The sequence below is a fragment of the Neopelma chrysocephalum genome, unplaced genomic scaffold (genome assembly GCF_003984885.1).
Source record: "Neopelma chrysocephalum unplaced genomic scaffold, ASM398488v2 Primary Assembly neopelma1_60, whole genome shotgun sequence".
Classification (NCBI taxonomy): Eukaryota; Metazoa; Chordata; class Aves; order Passeriformes; family Pipridae; genus Neopelma; species Neopelma chrysocephalum.
The window spans coordinates 14,568,310-14,595,063 of record NW_020897715.1 but is presented as its reverse complement, the minus strand read 5'-3'; the positions used below and the strand labels follow the sequence as shown (position 1 = coordinate 14,595,063).

Genomic DNA, 26,754 nt, shown 5'->3' with positions numbered 1-26,754 from the left:
ACGAAACAAAATTGCAAAAAGCTTTATAAATACTACCTCTGCTTCAACGGGATTATTCAAGAAAGCTAAAATACTTTTATGTGCACTCAAGTGGCAAGACTCCTCAGTCAAACACCAGCTATACAGTTTCACGAATATCACGTCAGAAGTGCCGCTCCACTGCTCCTATGTAAAGAAGAACTTGTAAGAGAACAAAGCAAAGAAGTGCCAGAAGTTCCTATTTCAGTTCATGAATATACTGCAAAGCAGCTCAAGACTGGACCTCCTCAGTGGCATTATAGGATAACATAAAGAAAAAGGCAGCAATGGCTGGCAGAAAGAGTGGAACTGTGGGCTAACAAGTATCAGGCAGGATTTAGTCCTGCTTCCAAAAGCATGATTATTCTTTTGTCTGGATTTCACCTTTGTCCCTCTTTCCCTCCATACTTTCCAGCCTGTGCTGGCTATGAACATACCTAAGTCACAGACAGGATTACAAGAGGTCAAAGTCCTCACCTGAGCACACTGGTCTGGGACACTGCCAAAGAATATTGGGTGAACACCTTGGTCCTACAGAGGCAGTTCTGCTACGATTATGAGAAGAGCACGTTCTTGGCTAAAGCATTTAACTTGGTAAATTACCCATTACTTCAGACATTTTGGTCTAAATATCCAGACTAATAGACAATGATGACATTTGCATAAGATACTTTCATTTATTTATTCATTTTAAGAACCTGTCTGAGGGTAAGCAATTAGCTGTACTTCTGTTTTGCTGTTTGTGGGTTTTTTAAATTAAAAAAAAGTCTTGGGCTTACTGCTATTTCAGAGCAATGTAATGCTTCAGAACTGAAGAACATTTTTTTTTCAGTTTTGTGGTGGAACTTGCTAAACCAGTGATTTTTAGCTTACAGCCTCCAGGCCTCAGAATTCCATGAATTACTTCTTAAAAGTGCTTGGAAAAAATAATTAAGAAACAAAGCTGTCAGCTGTCTTAAATTTACTGTACAAGGACTTAACCTCTTCAGTGAGGAGTCCATAAGGGATCTGCAAATTGAAAAATATTAGAGACCTCTGGTCTTTATATATTTTTAAGACAACAATAACTGAACATCATATCGCAAACAGAAAGCCTGATAAGCTATACATACAACTCTCTCCAGCTTTCCTTACGTGAGGATCTCAAAAGTTTCATTGTGCCTTCTGAGGCAAATTCTTAACACCCTTTCAGCCCAAACCCACCAGGATTAGGAAAATGACCAGGTGAACACAAATACAATGTTTAACCAGGCTAAGTCATAAACTTCGTCAGAGATCATACTGTAAACAGACAAGACCTAGAAAACAGATGTTGCTGCTCCAGAGGGACTCCAGTCATGCTCAGCTGACACTTGGAAAAACCAAACAGAGGTTTTACTTAATGCAAACAATGCACACAAGGCACAAGTATAACTACATAGCAGAGCTACAGAAGTAGTTATATTAACTACTCCAGTTAAAATAAAGACTTTTGAGAGCACAAAACTTTATCTGTGTCAGAAATAAAGAGCAACTATCATATGCAGGTTGGAAACAACTATTCTGAGTTCAATTACACACCAATAATTCTATCACCCAAGAGAAAAGGAAATTAGAGCATCTACAATGGAGGAAGTGCCAGTGAGGAGAGCCTTGATGGTGTGCCTTGCTAGTGGAAAAACACAGCAATTTATTGCCTACAAAACATGGGCAGTTAGAGACTGTGTGTACACACAGGCAGGGAAGAAGGAAAGGGAGACAATGTGTCATAACAGAAATATGTTTAACGCATAGTCTTTGCTATCCAGTAGAACTATGCCTGTTAACTCCCAGGCTCATCTCCCAAGGGTGCTCAGAGGACAGACTGCCCAGTTTGCCAGGCTGAAAGACACCCTGATGAATAGCAAAAGATAGGATTTCTTCAGCTCCCACTGAATCCAAATACCACTCCACTGCACAAAATATTCTACATAACAATAACTTTATTATTAAAATCTGAAAGCATCTCCCCATATATTTTACCCACACTCCATATAAAGATGACAATTACTCTTGACACAGTGCCTCCCAGACACCTTCCACTCCCAGTTGTTAAAAAAGACTTTGCAAAAAGCAAGACATTCATCCACAGCTCGAGTGAAGAACCCCAGAGCAAGTTCCTTATGACAACTTCACTCTTTACACAGCATGTGTTTTTTTTTAAAAAAATAGTTGGGTTACTTTTTTAAATAGGCAGAACAACATGCTTCCTTCCCTCTGTTGCTAGGCCTTCACAATGCCTACTTCATAGTGCCTCTCTCAAAACTCCTGCTTCTTGCTATGCCCATCAGCAATAATTCTGTCAAGGTCTTTACAACAGCACAGCGAACAGGCACCTTCTAGGACTGAACTGCACAAAAACTGAAGTCAGGCTTGTAAGTTAAATTGCAAAAGCTGACTAGAGGTGTTGATACGGATACATACACTCCGAAAATGCAGTTTCAGTGTCAAGTGAAAGGTAGTGATCCTCAGAAGAGCAAGAACATCCAGCAATTGTCAGTGGCACTTAAAACCACCTAAATATGAGCTCAATTACACGTCTTGCCGTTCAGATGCAGTTGAAGAAGGGAAGGTCTTGAAGTTACAGCTCACTTTTCTTCTAAACCTTCAGCTTGCTCTGATCGTACTTTTGCAAATAAATATAAAGCTTAGTTACATGAGAGAGAATCAAACTAGTGTAAGGCAACATAAATTTTGAGGGAAGATGGAGATGTAGGCAGTTGATAAGGAATTCATGACTTCCCTCCACTAAGGATTATTTTTGGAAAAAAAACAATAGCAAGTTAGCTATTTAAAATTAATCAGTATGGAAGTAGTTGTTACAATCCAACTTTCAGATGTAATGTGGAAGTCTAAGGACCCCACTGCTAAAGAAGCATGTCACAACTCAGCATTGTTATTTCAGGTTTTCTGCAGAATATAGCACAATGTCTGCATCAGCTGCATTCATGTTTTTAAGGTTATAAGTGTAACATAATTAAAGATAAGTGATTGTTTCTTTTAAGGAACAGTTAAGGATATGAAGGAAGTAAGGGATCAAGGAGTCTTGATTAGCATCTAAATCGTTGAAATGAAATGTCATGTGACCAAACAACTACCTTTTTTTTTTTTTAAATCCTTAGGAGATTCCCCCCAGCTAATTGAAGTAAATTGTAGGATTGGTCTTCACTTAAAAATTCCACCAACTTTCAGGTAGAAATATTCTTAGCTAAATGAGTAGCAGCACATCTTTCTGGATTAATAGTTTATACACTTCTGCATTATTTATGCCCATCTAGTTTATTTTTCTTCCTAAACAGGAATACACTATACCAGAACAAGGATTTGTATTCAGTGATGCAACCACTCTAAAAGCCTTCATCACATCCACAAGAAAAGCAAGAACATCCTTTATCATAAGCATGTTCTGAGTAATGCACAAAAAGATGGGGGAATATGAAGATCTCCTCAAGAAAAAAAACTTGAGTCCCTACTTTTTATGTTTGTATTCATGCCATATTTGAAATCACCCCTCCACATAAGTGACTCCACATTCTGCAACTGTTTTCCTGAGAATCAGAGGGACTTAGAACTCTTACTTCTCCTGTTTTTATATCTGCCACTTTGCTTACTTACCCTACAGATACTTATAGTTCAACTGTGTCTTAAGTTATGGTGCAAGTAACTCTGGGTAAACATAATACCTGTAATGAAGCCTCTGGAACAACTGCAGCACTCTATACTAGCAATTGTAATGCAACTTGTGTAATATCCCTCTCTTTCCTTAATTTTAAACTGTTCATTAAATTTCAGATTTCTTTTGCACTTTCAATTCAAATAAAGTCCTAATAGTGTGCATCACCAAGGACTGGGAATAAGGTGTTCAATTTATGATCAATTCTGGCAAGTTCAAAGAACAGCTTAATATACTCAAGCAAACATAAGTATTAAAAGAAGATTCACTGACAAAGTATTTCATTACCATCATTGCAACTACAGAGTTACGTCTCATGCCACTAAAAGAGGTAGAATATGTAGAGGGTGTAGATAAGAAGTGTCAAGAAACAGAGTAAAACAAGGCTACATATGGGATCACATCTGTATCCTGTCAGAAAACAGACACTATTCTTCTGAATTATTTCTAACTATTCGGGATGAACCCGCCTTACTTAAGTCACATGTCCCAGAATTTACTTTCCCTCATAACATTTGTGCAGATGGGCTGATTAAGGAGCATCTTTCTGCATTGTGATATTGTAATGATAGAAGTCATACATGACATTGTTGTCAACAGTGAAGGGATGTTAGTAACACTGCTCATTATAGCTGCACTGCATCAAGAATGCCTTTGCCTTAAAGCGAACTACCATTCAAGCAACTTGATGTAACTATCTTAAATGTTTTTCCATCTTCCCTTTAGTTAGTAATGAGTTCCTAAGATAGATGGAAAAACTACCCTTGGTAATTCTCCATACTGCTGTGCAATGCACATTACTCAACTTGAGGCAAAGCCTTTTTCAGTTGTGCAAACAAGAACTCCCTTTTAAACTCTAACATGTTTTGAAAAGCCTTTCAATAGAGATATAGTAGGAACACACCTCCATTCTCACATTTCTGCAGGTTCAATTTGGACTTGGGCAATCCTATAGCTCAGATTCACTGGCAAAGGCAAACCTCTTTCAACTGCCTATATTGAATCATTAGAGACCAAGAAACTTATTTTTAAATATGCTTGTACGCTCTCAAGCATCTGATCAAGACTGATGATCAAGTTGCCACACACACTAAACGAACATCAAAAGATCGTTCTTTAATAATGCTTCAATATCATTTCTTCAAAAGATCGTGAGTACCTTTCCAGTAATCAACAGGTGTCAAGCAGTTACTTTGAGCTCAAGATAAAGTACGAAGTTTTTTAACAGTTTTAAGCTCCCTTTATTTCTCCCTCACTCAGAGATATACTGGAAATGCAAGACTAGTCCAACCTCAAATTCACATAATTAGTCTATCTTCACATTCTTCAGGTAACTTCAGTCTTTGTGTAATTCCATATAATTTGGAAAAATGTTCTCTACATTAGCTGTCATCAATCCATTATGAAGCTAGCAACCACTGCTACAGAACATTCCTAAAAATCTTCCAAATTCCAATTAAGTTAGTGAATAAGCCAGGCATACCTTAATACAGTAACAGCTCAACAGGTTAATGAATAACAGCAGCAGGTAGCAGAGGAATAACACAAATCAGGGAAGATGAAAGAAACAGCCCACAAGACTTACACTTAATTTATTTTACACTGATAACACACAAAAACATTTTTCTGACTACAAGCAACCTGGAGGGTTTTGCCAGAATGTCAGTAAGCTCACTCCACAGGTCCAGTCCCAGTTCATGCAAGCCCACATGAAAACTGACGTGTGGAAATTCTCACCCATACAAACAGAAGTGTTTGGTGCCTTAAAGAAGTTCTGTGAGCTAGACTATGTTTGTAATTAGAATTCAGAGATCAGATATGTCGGCATGTCAATAAGACTACGTGGTGGAAGTAGTTTACTGTAGAAATTTATATAAGAAAAACACTAAAATGAGGGAAAGCACTTACAGAGTATGAAATAAAAAAATCAGTAACATGCAGACAAGAAAAAGCACAAAAGCCTACAAGGAAAGTTAGAGCATCTGCTGGGAATCTTAGTGGGAAGGGAAAGCACAGTTTAAGCTCAGGATATAGGCATCAGAGATTAAGGGACTTCACACAGCAAAGATAAAAATATTTTTCACACATGGGATATTCTTATCTTCAAGAATGCAGAAATATTTTTTATACCAACAGGCCAACACAAAAATATAGGCCAATGTGAAAATATAGGCCAAATGAGGGAGGACATGGAAGTGGACAGGCAAACAAGCAATAAAATGGAACAATCAGCCCCTGGCAGAGCCAGTGTCATAGACTACCAGGAGTTCTCATTCTGATGACAGATGCTGCATCAAGTCCATTAAAGGAGCCCAGGATTACCTAAATCTACATCACACACACCAGACATTACTTACCTTTGGGTCCATCCTCCAAATGTTGATGATAAACCAGACAAAAGACTAATACCAGTCGTGGAACCTGCCTTCAGTCTTGCTCTTGCACATCCCAGTGACACATTATGTAACTTGGCACCAATAAAGGAACATAAAAAGCAATCAACCACCCAAGCAGTAACCAGCTGTATAAGTCCAAATCTATTCATGGACTGAAAGACAAAAAACTTCACATCTAAATCCCTTACAGACTCCTGTGCCTGAATGACCTGAAGCAAAGAAAATATACCAATCAAACGATGATCCTCTTTGGTAAAGTTCAAGAATTAAAAATAACACAAGAAGAAAAAAAAACAGACCTGCAGACCTGCTACCATGTTTTCTTTAGTTATTCTGAATTAGTTCTAGGATTTGCAGTGATCCTTCTGTTTACTCCTCGCATGAGAAATGCAAGTTAATCCATTAAAACCAAAACAGACAAACACAAACATTACAGAACAGCTGACCGATACTACTTAAAATTCTCGAAACACAGAGCACTTGTGGCTGCAGTTCATTCCAGAACACAACCAGTACTGGAAGAAAAAGTAACTACTACTTCCTTAATTCCTAATCTTCAGTGAGCATATAAATTTTCTAGCCATTCAGCCAGCAGAACAAGCTTTAAGCAAAGTCTAATTTTAAAGGATTAATCAGCTAAGTCAGTTAAAAAAAATAGGGAGGAAACAGAAACCTACAAAGCTTTTGCTGTTCATCACCATAGCTTTGCAACCAAGTAGGAGTTCCCCTCCAACAAGACTGGGCATCTGCATTTTCTTTAGTCATCTCATAAAGCTTCTTAGTATTTCAGTCAGTCCCCTAGCTGCCAGGAGAGGACATCTTGTGTCATGGCTCGGGACTGGAAGTTCTTGATTACTACAAAATACTGACCAGCAGAGGTGGGAAGACACTAAAATTCCCCTCTTCCTTCCTGCAGCAATTAAATTTCCACAGTGGCAGTAACCCAGCCTTTGTCAGCCTAGCTGAATTTACAATTAAGCTTTTGATGCTAACAGGAGTGAACCAGACTTCTGTCAGATTCAAACTTACTTCAGTCCTAGGCCTGACTGTGAAGGTACACATAACATTCTCATCTTCCACCCCTACCCTCATAGGAATATGCACAAAGATAAAGCAAAGTTGAAAGATGACAAACGTGGCTGCAGAGCACATCACTCGGTCATGCAGTCTCTGAAAGATAATCTAGCACTCCACTTTACTTTGGAATCCACTTTTACCACAAAACTTAAGACAGCTCCAGTTTTGTACCTCACAGAATACAAACCTGACTACTCAAAACGTAGAGCCTCATCCAAATACCTTATGGAGAGACATTCCCCCTGCACTCCCAAGAGTTAAGTCAAGGCAAATCAAAGTACCATAAGCAGTCCTTACCTACCAGCTGATTAGATGAGATGATCTGCACACAGAGGTATCACTGACCACCTGCCACTTTACTGGTGACAATCAAGCCACACTCAACCTAGAAATCCCTAGCCTAGGCCATTAACTTTAGGTTGTACAGGATTCCCAGCAGAGCTGGAAGTCACCTTCTTCCAGTCTAGCTCATGGAAACCTCAGCTTAACTTCACTCCAACCAGCCCTTCGCCTGACAAACTCCAAACTCCTAATGGGCTCAGTGAGTGACACAAGGCACAACTGCTCAAGCAATGCGGCACAGAGAGCATCAGCCGCCCCAAATTCACTCTGTAGAACTTCGCCCTGCCTTTGGATAGACGTCACCCGTGTCCCAGGAGCACAGCACACTGATGCTGGATAGATCCAGAGCAGGAGACCAGCTACTGCCACAGCACAAGCCCTCCCATACCAGCCTTCGCACCAGGCAGCACTCACCGCAGGGACATCCACCCCTTCCCACCCGCTCAACACTTTGGAGAACGGCTGCCCACAGTACCCAGAACATCCCCCTCCCGGCACTACCGCTCCCACGGGCCCTCGGGACAGGGGCGGGAGGGGAGAAGGTGGGCTCTCACCTGGAGGAGCACGGCCAGCAGGACGCACAGATACACCTGGTAGGGCCCCATCTGCCCCACCAGCGGGAACGCCTCCTCCACCTCCATCCCGCTCCGCGACCGCCGGGCAGCGCATCCCCGGGGCGGGGCGGGGAGCAGCAGCCGGGCCCTCGCGGGCCAGCAGCAGCAGCAGGAGAAGGAGGAGAAGGAGGAGGAGAAGGAGGAGGAAAGGGCGGGAGGCGCGATGCGGCGCTCATGCGCAGGCGCCGGGAAGAGCAGCCGGGATGCCGCCGCCTCCCTCCCTCCCTCCCTCCTTCTGTCCTCCTTTCCCGGGCGCCCGCCGGGGAAGCGGAAGCGCGCGCGGTGTTAGCGCACGCGCACGGCCCGGGATTAAATAATTTGGGGTGGGAGTGCGTGAGGTGGGGTGTGAGGGTCTGTATGAGAGAGTTGGGAGGGATTGTGAGGGCTGTGTGAGGGGTGTCAGGGCGGCAGCGCGGAGCTGCCTCGGGCCGGGCTGTGAGCGGGTGCGGGACTGGGGAGGTGGGTGCAGGTGCAGGTGGAGGGAGATGTTGTGCCTCCTGAGATGCAGCACCTCTGGTCCCAGCCGTTTGGAAGGGGAAGGGGCAGAGAGGTGTTACCTCTGGAGCCTTGGTTAGACCAAGGCACACGCTGGCCCTGCGGGCCGGGGGAGGAGGCTGCGCCGGGTCCGCGCTGGCGAGATGGTTCTGGGGTTTATGGCATCCTCCGTGCGGCAGTTTAGCTCTCGTCGTCCGGTGAAGAGCACATCCTAAGAGCACAGTGAAGTTACAGTCTCTGTCCAGCGGGTTTGCACCTGTTAGGTTAGACATTAGGAAGAAATTCTTCACAGAAAAGGTGGAATCTCCACAGATAGTGGAATGGGCTGTCCAAGAGAGGAGGTGGAGTCACTGTCCCTGGAAGTGTTTAAGGAAAGACTGGACGTTGCACTCAGCACCGTGGTTTAGTTGACTTGGTGGTGTTTGGTCATAGGTTGGACTCGCAGATCTCAGAGGTCTTTTCTAACCTAATTGATTCTGTGATTCTGAACAGTGTTAGCCCTGCGTCTGGGAAGCTGTACCCACATAGTGCACACTGCTTAAATTCTGTAAGTTCATGCAGGATCCTGAAATGCTGTGGAATATTTTGTAATGATAACATCATAGCATACCTGCTAGTAGTTGGGGGGAAAAAAAAAGCCAAATGTGGCATAAGACTATTGTGTAGGTGACACTAGAGGCCATTTCTGGACCTACACAAATCTTGCTGTTATTGATTTAATGCCTGGTGAGGACATGCCTCTCTCCATTACAACAGTCTTTACAAAACTGTAGTTGTAATGTATTTTATGAAAAGCATTTGGAGAGCCTTCATTGTGAACATGTGGTAGAATTTCTCACTTAAAAGTAGTGGGTCTGGTTTGTGAGGGAACACAAACTCTACTGCACAGGGAACAGAAGAGATAAATATGTGAAATAGCAATATTCATGCAAAATGGCAATGAGCTTTTCATGGTCCATTTCCATTCTATCTTTACAATAAAGCTCTAGGAACATGAAACAAATGATTATTGAGACTTTTTTACCTCGTGGTACCAAGAAACAGCAACATCTTTATGCTTGTGGCTATTATTGTATGAGCAACAGCTGGAGAGAAAGGAAGAGAGTTGTGTCATGAGATATGACCTTTAGGATCATGCCAGGAGCCAGGAAATAATACGATTTCCTTGCTGTAAAAATCTTGGCAAATTGACAAGCATCAAAGCAATTTACTCTTAATATGGAATTCACCTTTGCCCTAAGCACTTCTTTTCATATTTGAGGCTTAGTAGAGATTGATTAAAGGCAAAGCAGCAAAGGATTTCTGAAATGTCAGGACCTTTCTGCTGTTCACCCAACTGCAGTTGTCTCATTTTATTGCTCAGCTAAGATGTGGAGATGTCCTGGTGCTTGGGATGCTCTGTGTTCATCTCCCCTGCATCCTTCCTGCTCTCCCAGTCAGTTCAGTCACACTCTATGGCAACTACAGCTTTATTCCAGCTGCCCAGCAACAGGGAGAGCTGTTGCCTTTGCCATCAAGCCCCCAGCCCCTCCTCAACTCTTGAGCAAAGGTGAACAGAGCCAGGGAAAGAGATGGTACTTGGCTCCCTATCAGGAGGGTACTGCCTCCTGCATTGCTGTGCTCCCTGCAGTCCCCAGGCATTTCTCATCTCATCCCTCTCACTTGGGACCTCCAGACCCCTGCCTGGGAGTTTTCCTTCCCAAGTTCCCTGCTTCCCTACAGCCACCCAAGCTACAGGCTCTGCCTGCTGCACGGGCAGCAATTAGAACTGGCAGCTCTCTGCTGTATTCACCTCCACGTGAGCTGCCTTTCAGACGGTGCTCTTGCTCTGCTCCTGCCGTGGCTCTGCTGAGGTAACGCCTCTGACTCTGCAGCCCCCAGTCCTGACTGTACCAAAGTTTACATGTTGGCTTTAGGCATATTCAACATAGTGCAACAATGCTCTACACGTGCAGAGAACAGCTGTTTGGGAGCTGTCTCCTCTTGTGCTGCTGCTTCCCAAACAGAGTCCACTGGAGAATTGTGAAGATGATTAAGGGACTGGATCATCTGTCATATGAGGAAAGGCTGAGAGCTGGGATTGTCTAGCCTAAAGCAGAGAAGGCTCAGGGAAGAACTTCCCAATATGTGTAAATACCTGATGGGAAGTATTGAAGAGGAGGAGCCCAGGTTCTTCTCAGTGCTGCCCCCAAACAGGATAAGAGGCAATGGAAATAAATTAAGAAACAGCCATGAAACTCAATCTGAATACAATAATTTTTATGCATTTATTTATCTATACATATTACTGTAAGGGTAGTCAAACACTGGAACAGGTTGCCTTAAACAGGTTATGGAGTGTCCATCTGTGGAGATACTGAACACCCAGCTGGACATGGTTATGGACAACCTGCTCTAGCTGACCCTGCTTGAGCAGAGGAGGTGGACTAGATGATCTCCAGAAGTGACTTCCAATCTCAACTATTTTTATGATTCTGTAGTTTGTGTGTCACACTATGACAGAGCCTCTCATATTCCCACTTCATTCTAAACCTTACAGATTTTGGTCACACCATCGAAAATGCTTGATTTTAGTAGGGATTTGGCTTTTCATTTTTTGCAGTGTAATCTGAATTGTTGGAAGAAAGGGTGGTGTTTTGGGGTCAGCCTGAAGGTGGGACTTGGCAGGAGTGGATCTGTGGCAGACTGACCAGAGGTATGAAGCAAGGAAGCCAAGCAGAGAATAGGGGGAGGAGAGAACTGACTAGGTGAAGTAAAATACCCATTAACCATCATCCTAAACCCCAAACATGCAGGTCACCTCATGTCACATTCTGCAATGTCCATATGATGAATTTAGTGGAAAAAGAGCTTTTTCATCTTCCTGATTTTCACTGACAATTAAAGGTGAGGCCACTGGCTTTGGAAAGGATTAGATGCAATGTTTAGAGGTTTCAGCATTTTGTTGACATAACGATAGCACTGCACTGCACTTGGCCAATGATGTCTCCTTGCTGGAGCCCTCAGATCTTCCCAGAGCATTATTGTCTGTGAAGTTCATTAATGTGCAATTTGCTTCCTCCTCGTCCTCATTAATAACCATGTCAAACAAGAATACTCTTAACAATCCTGTCTGTGGGGAATTTTTCTTTTAATGAGAGAGATTCAGGCTTCTTACTCAGCCATAGACTTTTCCACATTGCTCCCAACCCCCCTCTACCACTGCTTCATGGGTTTGTTGCTCTGTAGAGGCTTACGCATCAAATTCATCTGGGCACCCCAAAACTGAGACAGGTGCATGGCTTCTTTTTCAGATGCATTCAGCCCTTTTCTATCCGTATGTAATGATGACCCAGAGCACTCGAAGCACTAGATACACGTGAATGCAAAGGGATAACCCAAAGCTACCTTCTCTCTGTAAAAAAAAAAAACCACAAAAAACCCCCAACAAAAACAGTTAGATATCTTAGAGCTAAAAACTCATTCTGGTTCATTGGCATTGTGTTTCCAGATTTGTTATATTCATTTGTAGTAGATTCTGACAATGGCTGTTAATTTTGCCTTAGAAACACAACCAATAATACAACACAACACAACCTTCAAGCTGAGGATTTCTTACCTGTTCAAAGGGTGATCACACAAATTGTGGATTCAGCATTTAGCACAGCTGAGATCTAAAGAAGATCTGTTCCTGATGGAGGAAGCTTCAGCTTGTCCATGAGTGGACTTTGTGAGTACGCTATGAAACTCCATAGCTCAGGCTGCCGTGGATGACCGAAGGTGAGTTCGAGTGAAGAATCAACAGGTACAAAGTCATCTACAGTTTATCAAATGCAAAGAGGAAACACCTCTGTCTCTGGAAAGTCCCTGAGAGACAAATTGTTCAAAGCCGGTATCTGGAGGAAATACTTACCCTCTCTTCTGATATTCCTACCTAAGCATTAGCTTTTGGCCACAGCAAGAGATGGGATTTTGCTGTCCTGTTGCACAGCCACTTTTGTTATCTTGCACTTCATCAGATTTCCATCCCCCCCTAACCTCCATTCCCTTAACTCACAGGAGGTTTCCAACACATCATCTGAGCTGAATGCTGAATTGCAGATAACTGAGCTCTAACTGAGGCAGTGAGAACAGCACTGGTGGGAAGAGGTGGTAGAAACCTCTTCCATAATAATATAAGAGGGTTATAGTTCATAAAAACAGTTACTATTAAACAAGCCTGGGGCTAAAAGAGTGTTCTTCCTTTAGGATGAAAATAAAGCAGAGGTTCCTTCATCTCTTAACTTCATCTGATCCACAGCAAGATGACAGGAGCAATCAGAGGGTTGATGGTATCTGACAGAATGCTTGCCTTTGCTGGCCTCCTGTTATGGAAAATGAAGATTTTTCCAACCAGACTAATCAGCTGCACATTGCAGCTGGCTTACCGCATAAGACTGTGCAAAGCTAGCATATGGCTCATTACAATATACCCTGACTAAGTGTTCAGCCAAACAATCCACCAAGGCATTTTTGCTTCTCTGATGTGCTGTTTGCACTTTTTGCAAACAAAGCAACAAACAATTCCTTTGGAGGCAGTTTTCAATTTTAGATGAGGCTTGGGGATGCTGAATTTCTGTCTGAACTGTGAATTATGTTAGAAGCTGATTCCCTCTCCCTTCCTAGATGGACAGTTGTCTGTTGCAAAACAGCTCCAGTTCAGGTTCCCAGGAAATCTGAGCTTGCTTACATATCATGTATCTGTGGCAGTGGATAGTTGCTCTCAAGATGTCTCCCCTGGTCATGTCCCAAAGTGCACATCCATGACCAACACCCTTCTTAGCCAACAGCCTCTGTAACTCCTGATCCTGCTCAGTTTCCCATCACTTAGACATTACCTGCAGTGTCCATCCTGGGGTGGCAGCTCTGGTTTCACCACAAACACCCTCAAGGGTTTCAGGCTAAGCAAAGGAGTTTATGAAGCACACCTTTGTGCTTTAACATAATAAAATCTTAGACATAAAAACAAAAAGAAAAAACAATGTAGTCCTAAGAGACAGGATTGGCCACTATGGTGTCTCAGCAGTGACTGAGACAGAGATAACAATGTTGAACATTAAGGTGAATGCTTGTACCTCAAAATGGTTCTCTTGAACAGTTATGCCCACTGCCTTTGAGAGAACCCATGTGTTCTTTGTAGGCTCTTTTCTTTCCAAGCAGCCATCATTTGGCTGGAGCAGTGTTCATAATCTTGACATTTATACTGTTCATTCTCGGCCGTATCATCACCAGCATGCAGAAGATTCATTTGGACCATGTCTCTTGCTCTGGAGACTAATGAAGATCCCACAGAAATAAGCAGAAGCACTTACAGGTGGTTTGTCTGGCAGAGACATCACCACTCTGGATTTAGAGGCAGAGAGGGCACTTGGCAAGTGATAGCTTCCTCACAATTTCCTCAAAATGCAAAAAACCCATAACAAGGACAGCCTCTGGATTTCAGCAGCTATTCCTGCCCCAGGTGTGCCATGTAGTGCAGTACTGGTATTCTGCTCGGTATGTCTGGCCCCCCATCAAATTTCTTAACCACTGCTGCTGCAGGTTGTCACGGGAGCAATCTATCCTTCAACAGAAACTCCGATCTGCAAAATAAGCCTTCTGTTCCTGTCCTGCCCTTGCAAAGGAAGTGCAATAACTTAGGAAAACCCCTCAGAAATGAAGGTGTAAAGACAGCCAGATGCCAAACAGGTGCTTGTAGTCAAAATTAGCAGAAGTTTGGAGACCTAAGAGCACTGTGGAAGCAACATAGAAAATCTCACGAGACCCTTCTTGTCTGACCAGATGTGTTGTCACAGACTGTGCTATGTGGTTCTGGCTGGCACTAGCTCAGGGCTATCCAAAGTGTGATCTATGGAACTGTGTAGAGGTACCTGAGGCTTCTGCACGAAAAAGAGGAAGCATCCATGGGTGACAGGATTCTGTATTTTTAGCTCTAGACATGGGAGGTAGGGGATACTCATTATGTGAATAACCAGGATGCCACAGAGAGGTTTTTCTACAGGTAATAGTAGGGCATTTCTCCAGCAAGCAGGTTTGCATCCTGGGGGAGTTCCCAAGACACAAAGGTCTTGTGGACTTCGTTTCTCCAAAGAACTGTACTTCTTAAAGTGATCTTGGAATCCTGTACAGCATCTAGAAAAGATGTCTGCGAGGAAAGACCATCACTTTATAATGCCGGGAAGGGACAGTGCCACAATCAGGGTTTCGCAGCAAAGAACACTTTTGAAACTTGAGCACCTAGGCCGTGGAAAAAGAGAATTTCAGGTGCTTCCCATTACCTAAGGAAACAGGACATTTCAATTCATCCTTTTGTTCAGACATCCCAGTTCATATATGGGGAAAAGAAAAGACACAAACCCCTTACCCAGCACAGCATCCCAGAGAAACCACTGGCTTTACCTTGCAGTTCCTGGACACCTACAGTCAGAAGGATTTCTCAGCTATCCACAAAACTAATTTTTATTTTTCCTTCAGAAACTTAGTCTGGTGCAGGATATGAGTTAATGAGAGCAATAAAGTGAAACAGGAAGGCAGTAATGTGAATCCACATGAGTGAACAAGTGTGTCCCTGCCCATGTCAGGGGGGATGGAACTAGATGATCTTTAAGGTTCCTTCTAATCCAAACTGTTCTATGATTCTATGAAGTTAGCTGGATGCAGAAAACATGGAGACAAGAGGGTTTTGCCACTGAGGTTAACAGTACAATACAAATGAGATCAAGACAATGGCACTGAACTGCCCTTACATCTAACGTGCTAAGAGATTTCCACAGGGACTCAGGTAGAAAGAGGTCCCAGGGCAGGCTTTCACATGGAGTGGATTTGGACTATATGGGGTCTCTGCAGCAGAGGTGATGGGAGGGGATGTTATGTACCCTGGATGTGAAAGTGCAGATGGTGTGATAGCTGATATTACACTGCCTTGACAGCAGGAAAGATGCATCACTGCCTATATGCTCATGACCTCAGGAAGCCAGGAGACCTTAGCTGGGACATTCTTGTACGTTTGGTTTAGGACAACCTGGGAACCACTGCAACAGGATGGAAATCCATCTGGGGTCAAAACAGCTTTGTATAGCTGTCTATGCAAAGAAACAACAAGTCTACATCTGAATTTTGAGGACATCAGAGCAGTACCAAGGCTGGCTGTACTACTGCTCATAGTCTGAACATTAGTAGCTTTTGGTGAGTGAGAGAAGGAACTGCTGGATAAAAACCACTTCAGCCTCACTTCTTTTTTACTATGGAGTTACAACCAGATTTAACACAAGCTGAAATCACCCAAACACAACAGCTGAGCATAACCATTGAAGTAATTCCTAAAATAAGCCCAAGAACAGGGCTTTGCAACCCAGTTGGGCAGGATTAGGGTAATTTATTTTTGTACAGGGCATAGTTTCGTTGAATCATAGAATCGTTACAGTTGGAAAAGACCTCTAAGATCACTGAGCCAACTGTTAACCCAGCATTGCCATCTTCACCACAAGACCATATCCCTAAGTGCCACATCTAGATGTTTTTGAACACTTCCAGGTCCCTGGGAATCCTGTTCCAATGCCTGACCACCCCTTCAGTGAAGAAATTTTTCCTAATATCCAATCTAAACCTCCCCTGGTGTCGTGGTTCTCATGTTTTTGCTCAGCAGCTGGCACTTCTGGCAAAAGAGCAGGGTGGGAGGAAGGCAAAAGCGAGCCCCTGTGAGGTCGGGGTGGGGGGGAGGCTCCCTCCCGGCCCCAGCGCTGGCCTGACGCGGGTGAAACAAACGTGAGGGCGGAACCCTTCCACCAGCAGAAGGAAGGCACCGAGGAAGATGCCTTAATCACTTTTCAGGACGGGGGAAAAAACCCCCATAAACAAATGGACAGCTGGCTGTGTTTCCCTCCGCGCCGCGAACAAAGAGCGGGTGCGGCGCCGGCGGGGGCCGGGAGGGGGCGGCCGAGCGCCGCCGGGCCGGGCCGGGCCCGGTCTGGGCTGCGATTCGCTCCGCGACTTGTTTAATCGCCGCTAATTAGTGCCGCGGTGGGTGCTGAGTGCTTATCCAGAGCGGCATTCGAGCCTTAGCCCTCCTGGCTTGCTTCCCGAAGCATAGGGCGTGACAACAACTTGCACATCTCGCTGCTTGAATGTGCTGTTTAAGTAAGGCACGTCTGAGATTCTGGGAGTGGATGGCGTAGCCTGGATTAATCTTTGTCAGAATATGAATATCAGCCTCGTCGGATGTTTGTGGCGAAAGATATGCAAATTTGCCATTCAGGCTTGTAAAGATCTAGTTCTTAACTGCCATTACTATCAGTCACTGTGCCCATCACTACATCATGCTATACAGGCGCGGAGCTGTATACAGCGAAAGCCAAAGAACATTTTTCTACCAGAGGTGAGAGCAGCAACTGCTCCACAGACGATTCACTTACTCGACATGGCAGTGCTAAATGTCAGTCTTACCAGCATATTGTCACCTGGCCACGATGGTCACATTATCCAGACTGCTGGGGAGTATTAAATTGACATAACAGGTACAGAGTAGTTGCGAGATTTATTTATGTTGGCAAAACCTGGGAGAGGGGCAGAGATAGAATGTGACCCTTCCCAAGTCTAAATCACATAGGTAAATTCCTGAAGGTAAATGCATGTGACGTTTTTATACATTTTTAAGTCTCTGGACTACAGCACAGAAGCAAATTTGTCTTGAGTTAGCTTAGGCTGAATAGGAGAAATCCTGTTAGAAAACTGAAATGGTAGAATCTAAGTCTTGTGTAGCAAATTAATACACTCTTTAGAAAGTCTAGGCAATACTAAAATCTGAGAGACTCGTTCTCCAAAAGAAGGATTTCTCTTCATTAAAAATACATGATCTTCTGAATCAATTCATTCTAGAGGAATTTAAAATACATCCAGCAAGAGGCAAACACATTTCTGGTCGTTCTGTATAAGTATGATAAAAGAAAAAGAGAGCTTATTTCCACTAATATTTTTATCCTGGAAAATTGTAGGTGATTCCCTGGACAAACCTGGTGACTCTGCTGCACTCATTCTAGGGCAGATTCTGTACTCTGTAGATCTGATGAAAATGTGGACGCCTCTCCAATTCTTAATGTTGCTGTTTTGGGGGGATTTCAGTAAAAGTTCTTCCACAGCTCCATGGGAGTGGATTTGGATGTCCTCCTCAATCCAGAGTCAAAGGCCATGAATGCCTGCACTTCTATTCCCATGAGTACCTTATGGTCACAGAGAAGGCCAATTCCTCCCATGCTGGTCAGGGTGGGATATATCTGACTTTGAAATTAACTCATTCTAGGATCTAACTGGTCCTGTTAACCCTTACCGGTATCATTAGTGTGCACTGCATATAGAAGTAGCTGTAGTGATTCTCAACAAAGATCAGTATTGTCTTCACCACTGACCAGTTGCAGATATCAAGGGAAGACTATAGGGAAGATGGAAAGCATACCCCAAGATTTCCCAGTCTTCTTACAATGTGTGACTGGTTCAACCACAGCTGATGCCTTTATGCTTAGTAGGTCTAGACAGATTTTCTTCCATTGTCCAATGCCCTTTGGAAGTTCTGCCCACTTTTTTGTCCACTGTGTCCTGTAGCAAGGATTTCCACTGTTTAACTGCATGTTCTGTGAAAAGAGGACCTTCTGTTGTTATTCTGCCACCCACCACCTGCCAATGCCTTGTTCTTCATTTGGTAAAATGGAGGAAAGTTTACATCTTCCATACCACTTGTAGTTCTATAAACTTTCACAGAATCATAGAATTGTAGAACAGTTTGCATTGGAAGGGAAAAGATCATCTAGTTCCAACCCTCCCACCATGGTCTTCCCCTGGGCCAGGTTGCTCAGAGCTCCATCCAACCTGATGTTGAACCCTTCCAGGGATGGGGCATCAACAGCTTCTCTGGACAGCCTGTTCCAGTGCCTTACAACTCTCACAGTAAAGAATTTTTTCCTAATATCCAATCTAAATCTCTCCTCTTTCAGTTTAAAGCCATTTCCCCTTGTTCTATCACTACATACCTGTGTGAAAAGTCTCTCTCTAGCTGTCTTGTAGGCCCTCTTCATCAGGTACTAGAAGGTGCTATAACGTCTCCCTGAAGCCTTTTCTTCTCCAGGCTGAACAACCCCAACTCTCTCAGACTGCCAACTTTGTTAAATCTTCTACTGTTCTTTTGGGACTGTGTATAGAGGAAGAACTACCCGGGGAGAACTCCTTGGCTGGAAACACAGGGAGAAAGTGTGTAAAAGGTTCTCAGATGTGTGATTTTCTGTGACCAGCTCCCAAACCACTTTGCTCAGTCCAGAGCTGGCTGTTCGGAGCAATCTGATTTAGGACTGTTGCTGTAAATGAAATAAAAGCTGGAGAGCACTTTTGCTGCCAAAGGTGGCAGTGGTGCTGAATTCAAGCTACACATAGCGCTTATATCTACGGACTTCTCAGCAAACGTTGGAGGCAACACTCCTGCTCCTTTTCGTCCTTCAATGGGAGCTCTGGATTGTGAGAACAATCCATCCAACTGAGTTTGGTGTCCCGGTCTAATTCCCTCTGATAGTAACAAGCAGGCAGAGAAAGTAGGATACACCTCCTTCCTCCCAAAATCTGGACATCCCCAGGGTGTACTTGTCAGTTGGCCCCAGACCCTGCGTTTCTTCTTGGGATTGCTCTGCCCACCCACAGATCTATCTCCAGGAGACGTGTAGAGGCAAGGGAAGAAGTTTCCTGAACAGGAGAACATTCACACAAGCAGCTCTGTTACATTCTGGTGACAAACAGCATTAGTAGGAACTGACATCAACTCCAAGCCCCAGTAGGGAGCAGCAATAGAGAACTTCCCTGCTGCTGTTCCCACTACTGGCATTCAGGGCCTGAGGCCTCCTCTTGGAGGCTGGGTTCATTCTCCATCACTTAGCTCCTCATTGACTCGAACTACCAAAGAGGACATCTGGTAGAAAAGGAAACTGGTGCTTTTTCTGAGGTGGAAATGCAGTGTCTTTATTAGCAGCTGCGTTTAGACTTCTAACTAATTTCATCTGGGCCACTGAACAGTTAGAGGATGACAGCAACTCCACTGAGTTTGGAGGGTACAAGTGCACCTAAAGGCTTGAGCTGTATTAACATGTTTGGCTACTGTGTGACAGATCTGCCGTTGGGTATGAATTCAGGGATGGCATTCTAAGAGGAGCTGGCATTTTTGATCGGTTCGTTGGTCATGACACCTGAGGCAGCGGTTTGCATAAGTCTCAGACCCTATTTCCAACGCCTTTAATGATTGCAGTCACTGAAGTGAGTTGTGTCGAGGGGGCAGAGGCTCCATTAGGAGGGATAAAGGAAGCACAAGTGTGAACAGCTGCGTTACTCTTTGCTGGAGCTGGGATATCCATCCTAACCCCAGGGTGGGCAAGAGAAAGGGCTCCAAGCTTCTCAGCAGAGATTAACTTCCTCACTGCCTCACAGTTTATTTTGAAAATCCTCATGTGTGGGTATTGGGAACTGAATCCTACCCCATGTTACCAGATCTTCTTGGTGGGTAGAGTAGAATTCAGAAGAATTTAGAAGAATTCAGAAGTCGGTTATAGGAGGCTTAGGGAAATGGAGGCCATGAGCAAAGCTGAATTTTGTAAGCTCTATGAGATGTGCAGGGAGTCAGCAACAGTGCCAGAAGATGATAGGAGGTTTTTTCCACATGCAGCTGTGAAATGGACTGCCACTATCCCAGGTCTTGTTGCAAAGTCTGGGCTGGCAACCTTCCTGCAAGGAGGGAACCAGTGGTAGAAAAGTCCCAATAAAAGTAGACACAGTAGGACAACAGAGATCTAGGAGGATAAAATAAGGTCCCTACAGGGATTTGGATTTTAAATAATTTGTGAGATGGACAGATACCAGATGAGTTTTAAACAGAGATTGTAGGGACAAGCTCATTGCTCAAGCAAAGAGAATCCTGATCCAGTTGATGCTTCAGATATGTGCCATGTATTTTATACTGAGTGGAAAAAGAAACCTTACTTCCTGGACTTGACTTGCTTTACTTCCTGTGTGATGTGTTTCTAAGGATCAGTTTGTGGAGCTGAAAGAGGTGCATGGAACATGAATGGAACATAGTGCAATGAAGCTAACACTTCCATTTCATTTCCATAGCATTTCCAATATTCTGAATCAAGTATCTCTGCATGGCGTAGTGTGGATCTACCAGTTCATTCAAAACCAGCATACAACTCTTAACCTCGATATACAGTTGCAAAACAGACTCAACCATTTTCGGCTTGCTAAGAGGGACTTTGCTTCTTGTTACTTCATTGGACATTTTTTCATAGTCAAAAACTCCGTGTCAGTTCAGCCCTGTTCCATTCAAGATGCAGTGCTGGGAGAGGGAAAGCTACCAATGTTTGCTTTCTGTACTAAGAACAATAATGTTGGAAGCACTAATGAAGAGTAGGAAGGGTGTTTTCATAGAAAACATGTTGCCTAGGTTTCATCTGAGAATGCGAAAAAACTGTGGTTGACAGCTCTCAACTTGACAGGTTGCTGGCAAAACAGAAGCATTGCCAATAAAAGCAAGGAAAGATTTGCTAAGAATACAGGCAGAGCTGCTTTTGCTCTTCATGAGTGGAGAACAGTTGGGAAATGATTAGTCCACAGTGCCACTTAGAAAAACTTTATCATATGTGCCATATAGACTGCAGCCCAAACTTCTCTATAGTTTAATATTTGATAATAAAGAAATCAACAGAAATAAGTTAAGTGAGAAAAATTACATATATGTCTATGTAGACTGAAAGGGAAAAAGGGAAAATGGAAACACAGGGTCTTTTTCTTGGCAAAGATGCACTGCTAGACTTACAAGCAAATAGTGTGTGAGAGCCACAGCTTTGCCCATGGGGAGCAGAAAAGAATTATCAATCAGCCAACATGGATAATATACCTCCTGGGAAAGGGAATCCAACGCTTGAGGTAGAATTGAATTGCCCCTTATTCAAGTCTTGTTACGTCTTTAGTAATTTGAGCAGAGTCCTATGTTCTCCTCTGTCATGTTCTAGCCCATCATGACCACTAGTTAAGTTATGTTCCTAGTACAACAAAAAAGGAACCACACTCCATAATTCAGGCAGGGATCTATTTTTTCAGCTATTTGAAAGTCAATAAAGACTTTTCAGTTGAGTCAGTTGAAAGCTGTGATCAGAGACAGGTCAGTCTTACGCAGGAACCACAACACTTGGGGAAGTCAGTTCCTAGGTTTTAGGTCTGGGGATTGAGTTTTTCCCTAAGCCAGGAAAATTGGGGCCAGCTCTGGATAGTCTAAAATATTTTCGCTGCACATGTCAGAATGTACCTGCTGCAACCCCATCCATCCATCCATCCATCCATCCATCCATCCATCCATCCATCTTTATTGTCTCTAAGCAAGACTGTTTTAAATACACTCATTAATTGCTAAATTCTTTGGAGTTCCAGTTGGGCTCATTTATGTTCCATTTCCAATTATCTGTAAATAAAACATAACAGCTACAGAGACACCAAAGGAGGGAGAAGGCAGAAATGGAAGAGAGAATAGTCAAGAGAGCTTTTTGGATTCAATTATAAGAAGTTTGTCCTTAATTTGTGCTATTCCAAATCCATATGAGACTTTGGGATTTTTTTAGACAGAGAAGTTTCTTGAAGCTCTTTGAATTTGCACTTTGAAGTTTATCCCATTTCACATCAAATGAACATCCTCACGCCATGGTCAGTACTTCCTAAAACATATGTATTTACCTAGCATCAATCTCAGATTATCCAAGCAGCACCAGACAAGCTGTTTCACCTCTGTCCCTCCAACAGGAAATAAAGCATTCTTCTTGCCTACATGCCAAGATTTTCCAGAACCTGCATATTTCCTTATTTTGCCACTGATCCAAAAGCTGCTTAAGGTCAATGCAAAGATTTCAAGGGCTTTACCTCAGTTAATAAATGTACTCTGAAGCCTTTGGACAAATAGCACTGTAAAAATGCTCTGTTAGTACTACTGCATCTTACACTGCCTTCAGTCAGTTCTTTGGCTGGCAGTAGTCCCACAGAATACAGACTGAGTGAAAGCCAAGTGTCAAGCTCCAGATTTCACCCATTGTCTTCTAAAACAACTGACTTGTAATGCAAATTGTTCTGCTTTGTTAGTAATGAAGTGCAGCAAAGCACCAGAAGTGCTTATTCTCAGGGTTATTTCTTGATAGGCAAGATGCATTGCACCCAGGCAGGGAGATCTAGCTTTTTGTTACATCCTAGGTGGTGCAAGCCCAAAGAGAGCTACCCTCTGAAGTATCCATATTTCCTAAGTAGGGAGGAAGAGGCAATGATGGTTTAAAGCCAAGCTCCTGTCACACAAAGGGAGACCTCCTGTTAGCCTCAGAAGTGCCCAGATTTATCTAATGAATTGGTAGCACATGCAGGGAACTGACCCAAACCTCACAAGAGCAAGAATAGCTCTGCAGATTGGCTGCATGGCTCTGCTCCTTCTTTTAGCATTGTCCAAACTCCTTGCATTCATTTGTTGGTGAATGGTTGCCGGCTTTCGCCATTCATCAGTGCTGATGCTGGGGAACAGTGTGGGGGTGCTTCTGGCCTTTTTGGTTCTGTTTGGTTTAACACTGATCTGCTGAGGTCTCTGTTTAGTGCTTAAGACCCTGACAGGAATCCTTCTGTGGTGAAGATCCAGCACTAGTTAATACTGGAAAGGAATCCTGCCAGACAGAGAAATCCTGCAATGTTTCCTTAATGTCTCCCATGCTATAAGGGTTTACTTCTTAACAAGATCGCCGAGATGAACAGATGTACCCTGACCTGAAAATTCTCAGCATTTTGATCAGTGTATTAACACACAACACTTGAATTGTCAAAATTGTTTACACCTCCAAACACATTCCTTTTGCCAGGCTTTTGGAAAAAGTGTGTTGAATGTTTAAACAAAGGCACTGACCTGTATATGAGACTCAGATAGCTCTTTGGATCATACACCCTGTAATGCTGCTTGTCAAAGCAAGACAGAGGTAGCAGTTCCCAAGTCTGAATTGCGACTCTGGAGTCACAGCATCCACAACAAATATTTCTTTCTGGCCTAGAAGAGGTGCCATATGCAGAGAATTCCCTGTAAGCTCATGTAAGTGCACTGTGTCAGGTGGGTAAGCAGGGAAAGTCAATTATGAAACTTCTCAGGCTGTTTCCCAGGGTTGGGCAAGAGGGGCAGCATTTATGGTCAGATAAAAGTCAGGAATCACTAGGGGTTAGGGCACTTTTCTGTGATCTGTTAATAACGAAGTTCGTCTTCAGATCCTATTACAAAAGCATGCTACAGCATTCATCCTCAGGGTTGGCTTTGAGGGGCAGAGGTTGAAGATTTAAGTTTCTGTAGCCTGGGATGTCTTTGAGAAGCTGCCAATGTCTTATTTCTGTCTGTCAAGTAATCTACCAAAACCGTTGGTTCATCTCGGAGAGGATCCAGGGAACAAGGAAGCAATGGATAACAATAAGTCATTATTAAACCTGGGCTGTTGGCTCATGCTACCAGTGAATAGTTTAGATATCAGGAATCAAAGGCATTGCTTCCAGCAGGAGGGATTTGCACACACATCTGTTTGGCACTAATAAAGTAGCTACTAGACAAAGTGGAGACTCCAGCCTTTGAAACCTCTCCATCTGTTGTTTGGGGCTCAGGGCTCACAGTTCCTTGGGCAGCATTTGCAGTGATTTTGAGGATCCAGCAAAGGACATCTTTTCTGATGTAGCAGTGTGTGTTGAAGTCAGGAAGAAGTATTAGAGGAACTGGTAAGTCAGTGTACACGTATATTTTAATGCTATTTGTAAAAAGATATCTTCATCCCTAAGTAGATTTCTTCTCTTTTACAGATGGAGCTTTTCTAGTTCTTACCCAGGGAGCATGTGGCAATATGAAAGAGGATGACTGTCTGCAGTCCTGTGAGATCTACAGCAAGAATGAGACTACATGGAAAGAAAGTAACTTGCAGAAGTGGTGCAGGGGGAGTCTGTTTCAAGTCTCAAAATTATGTGCCCCAGCCTGCAAGGCAATGTTCCTGCTTTGATGCAAACACTGTTGGTCAAGGAGCACATGGACAGAGAAGTTAAATCTACCCCTTTCCCATCTCACTGGAGGAAAAGATTAAGTAGTGAGTGAGGTACACTTGTGGGTACACGCCTATGATATGGGGAAGCCTGCAATGTATTTGGTGAGTACAGTGACCCCAGGGAAATTAGAACTGAGAGAGCTGCTTTTGGGGAAGTGACAATATACATACAATGCAGAAAAAAACATACGCAGAGAAGAAACATTCTTCAGCAACAACAACAAAACTGTCACTGAGCCTTGCTAAAGATCCCTGCAAGTCATCCTGCATCTGAACTGAGAGGACTCCAGCTTGTCCAGAGACACAAACCCAGGCTTAGGGAAAGAGTAGGAAGGGCTGCTGAACCCAGCTAAAGGCAGCATTAAAACAATGGCTGCTGCAGAAGAACAAATGTATTTGCCAGAGGTAACACTTTTCTTGAAGCAGGAAAGCCGACTAATAAATCATAATCCGGGACACATCTTGCAGAAACAATTCAAGAGACAAGATGGATAATATACAGGTCATGAGCAGGTGTGGAAGATGCTGGAGAAACAGCACCGTTTCACCTCCCAGTGGGACATCTTCTGCAGAGGGAAAGCACAGCTGTGTAATGGATGGTAAAGTACATGACACAGGCTTCCGGTGCAGGGGATTTCTGTAGTGTGATAACAGAGCCAGGAAGATTCACACATGCTAGGCACATCTCTGAAGACTGCCACTCAACTACCATTGTAGTAAGTCTGCTCTGAGACCAATGACCAGTTTGATTTCTGCTAGACTGCTGACCCAGCTGCTGTGCAATACTAGCAAAAATGATAAGCGAAAATGAGCTCGGAGAAATACATCCTGTGCTGATGATATGCATTGGCCAGTGGAAGGCAAATACAATTTGTTTTTCTGTACAATAAACTGCAACCTTGAAACAGTTAAACACATCCTGATTTCAGGCAGGATTCAAAAGAAGCCACAGACATGCTTCAGAAAAGTCAGGAGCAAACCCACAACAGAGGGAAGAATTTTAGTATTGATGTGTGCAGTGTACTAAAGCAAGGTTATCTGAGTGCCAACATCTCCTTGAAGGTTATAGGCATGATGAATTAATTGTCTCTCTAGATCTACCACAACAACATTGGGCCATTTCTCCTGATAACACTGGGAAACTGACTGCTTTTTATTGCTATGGAGTTGACCAGACAGGACATGCCTGACAGCACCAACACAATACCTGTCCAGGAGCAGCTTGATAAGGGCTATTTTGCAAAGGAGAGCAGGCAGGGGGCTGAGGGCGACCTCAGCATAGGCAGAGCAGCACCTTCACTAACACAGTCTCACAGTATCGCACAGGGCAGAGTAGTGACAGACCACTGACAGTCCAGACAAGGTGAAGTGATGTGTCTGGTCAGAAGCAGTAGGAGATGGGGTCAGAGCTAGGATTTGGAACAAAGCTAGTTACAGCACAGGTCTGGTGTCCAACCTTGAAAAACAGCCAGTAAGGCAGGATGAGACAAAGGACACAGCTCAGGCTAGATCTGGGCACCTATGTCTTGAGCTTACCTGGAGTCCTTCAGCTTATGGTCACAGGGTGTGTTGGTGGAGAGCCTAAAAAAGGCTGGGCAGGTCAGTTAAAGTCAATCTTTTCCCTCAGGTACTAATAGCACTCAGAAACACACATTTTGAGTAGTGAGTGTTTGAAACTTTCAGTTTGCAAACCTCAGGAAACAAGAGATGCTCTTGCTTAATTTATTGTATAGGATCATGCCAGCATGCCAGAACATCCTCACCATGCATAAGAATGAAGAGGTTATTGTAAATCTTATCCAGCACTGTAGCAAAATATTTCAAGAACGTGAAAGCCCTTCGAGACTAAGATAAAGTTAGATATTAACCCCTTTGTGTGATCTGCAAGACTAATGGAGAGTTCTACCAACCTTGACTGTCAAGCCAGCAAACCATGAAGAACATCTGTAGACTCTTTATGACAACATGAAGAGAAAAAGCCAGTGCCAGGAAGA

The 26,754-nt window shown here is 43.5% G+C and overlaps 1 protein-coding gene across 3 annotated transcripts in view; it reads right to left on the bottom strand.

The window, feature by feature from the left end:
* The window catches only part of SLC22A15 (solute carrier family 22 member 15), a 68,126-nt gene extending 59,750 nt beyond the window's left edge, over positions 1-8,376 (bottom strand). Inside the window, exon 1 of one of the 3 annotated variants that reach the window (XM_027681220.1) lies at positions 8,079-8,376. In XM_027681220.1, the coding sequence (XP_027537021.1) occupies positions 8,079-8,165 (87 nt within the window). In that variant the 5' untranslated portion in view covers positions 8,166-8,376. The remainder of the gene's footprint in view (positions 1-8,078) is intronic. The other 2 variants (XM_027681221.1, XM_027681219.1) reach the window with 2 other exon arrangements.
* Positions 8,377-26,754: the final 18,378 nt, after the last annotated feature.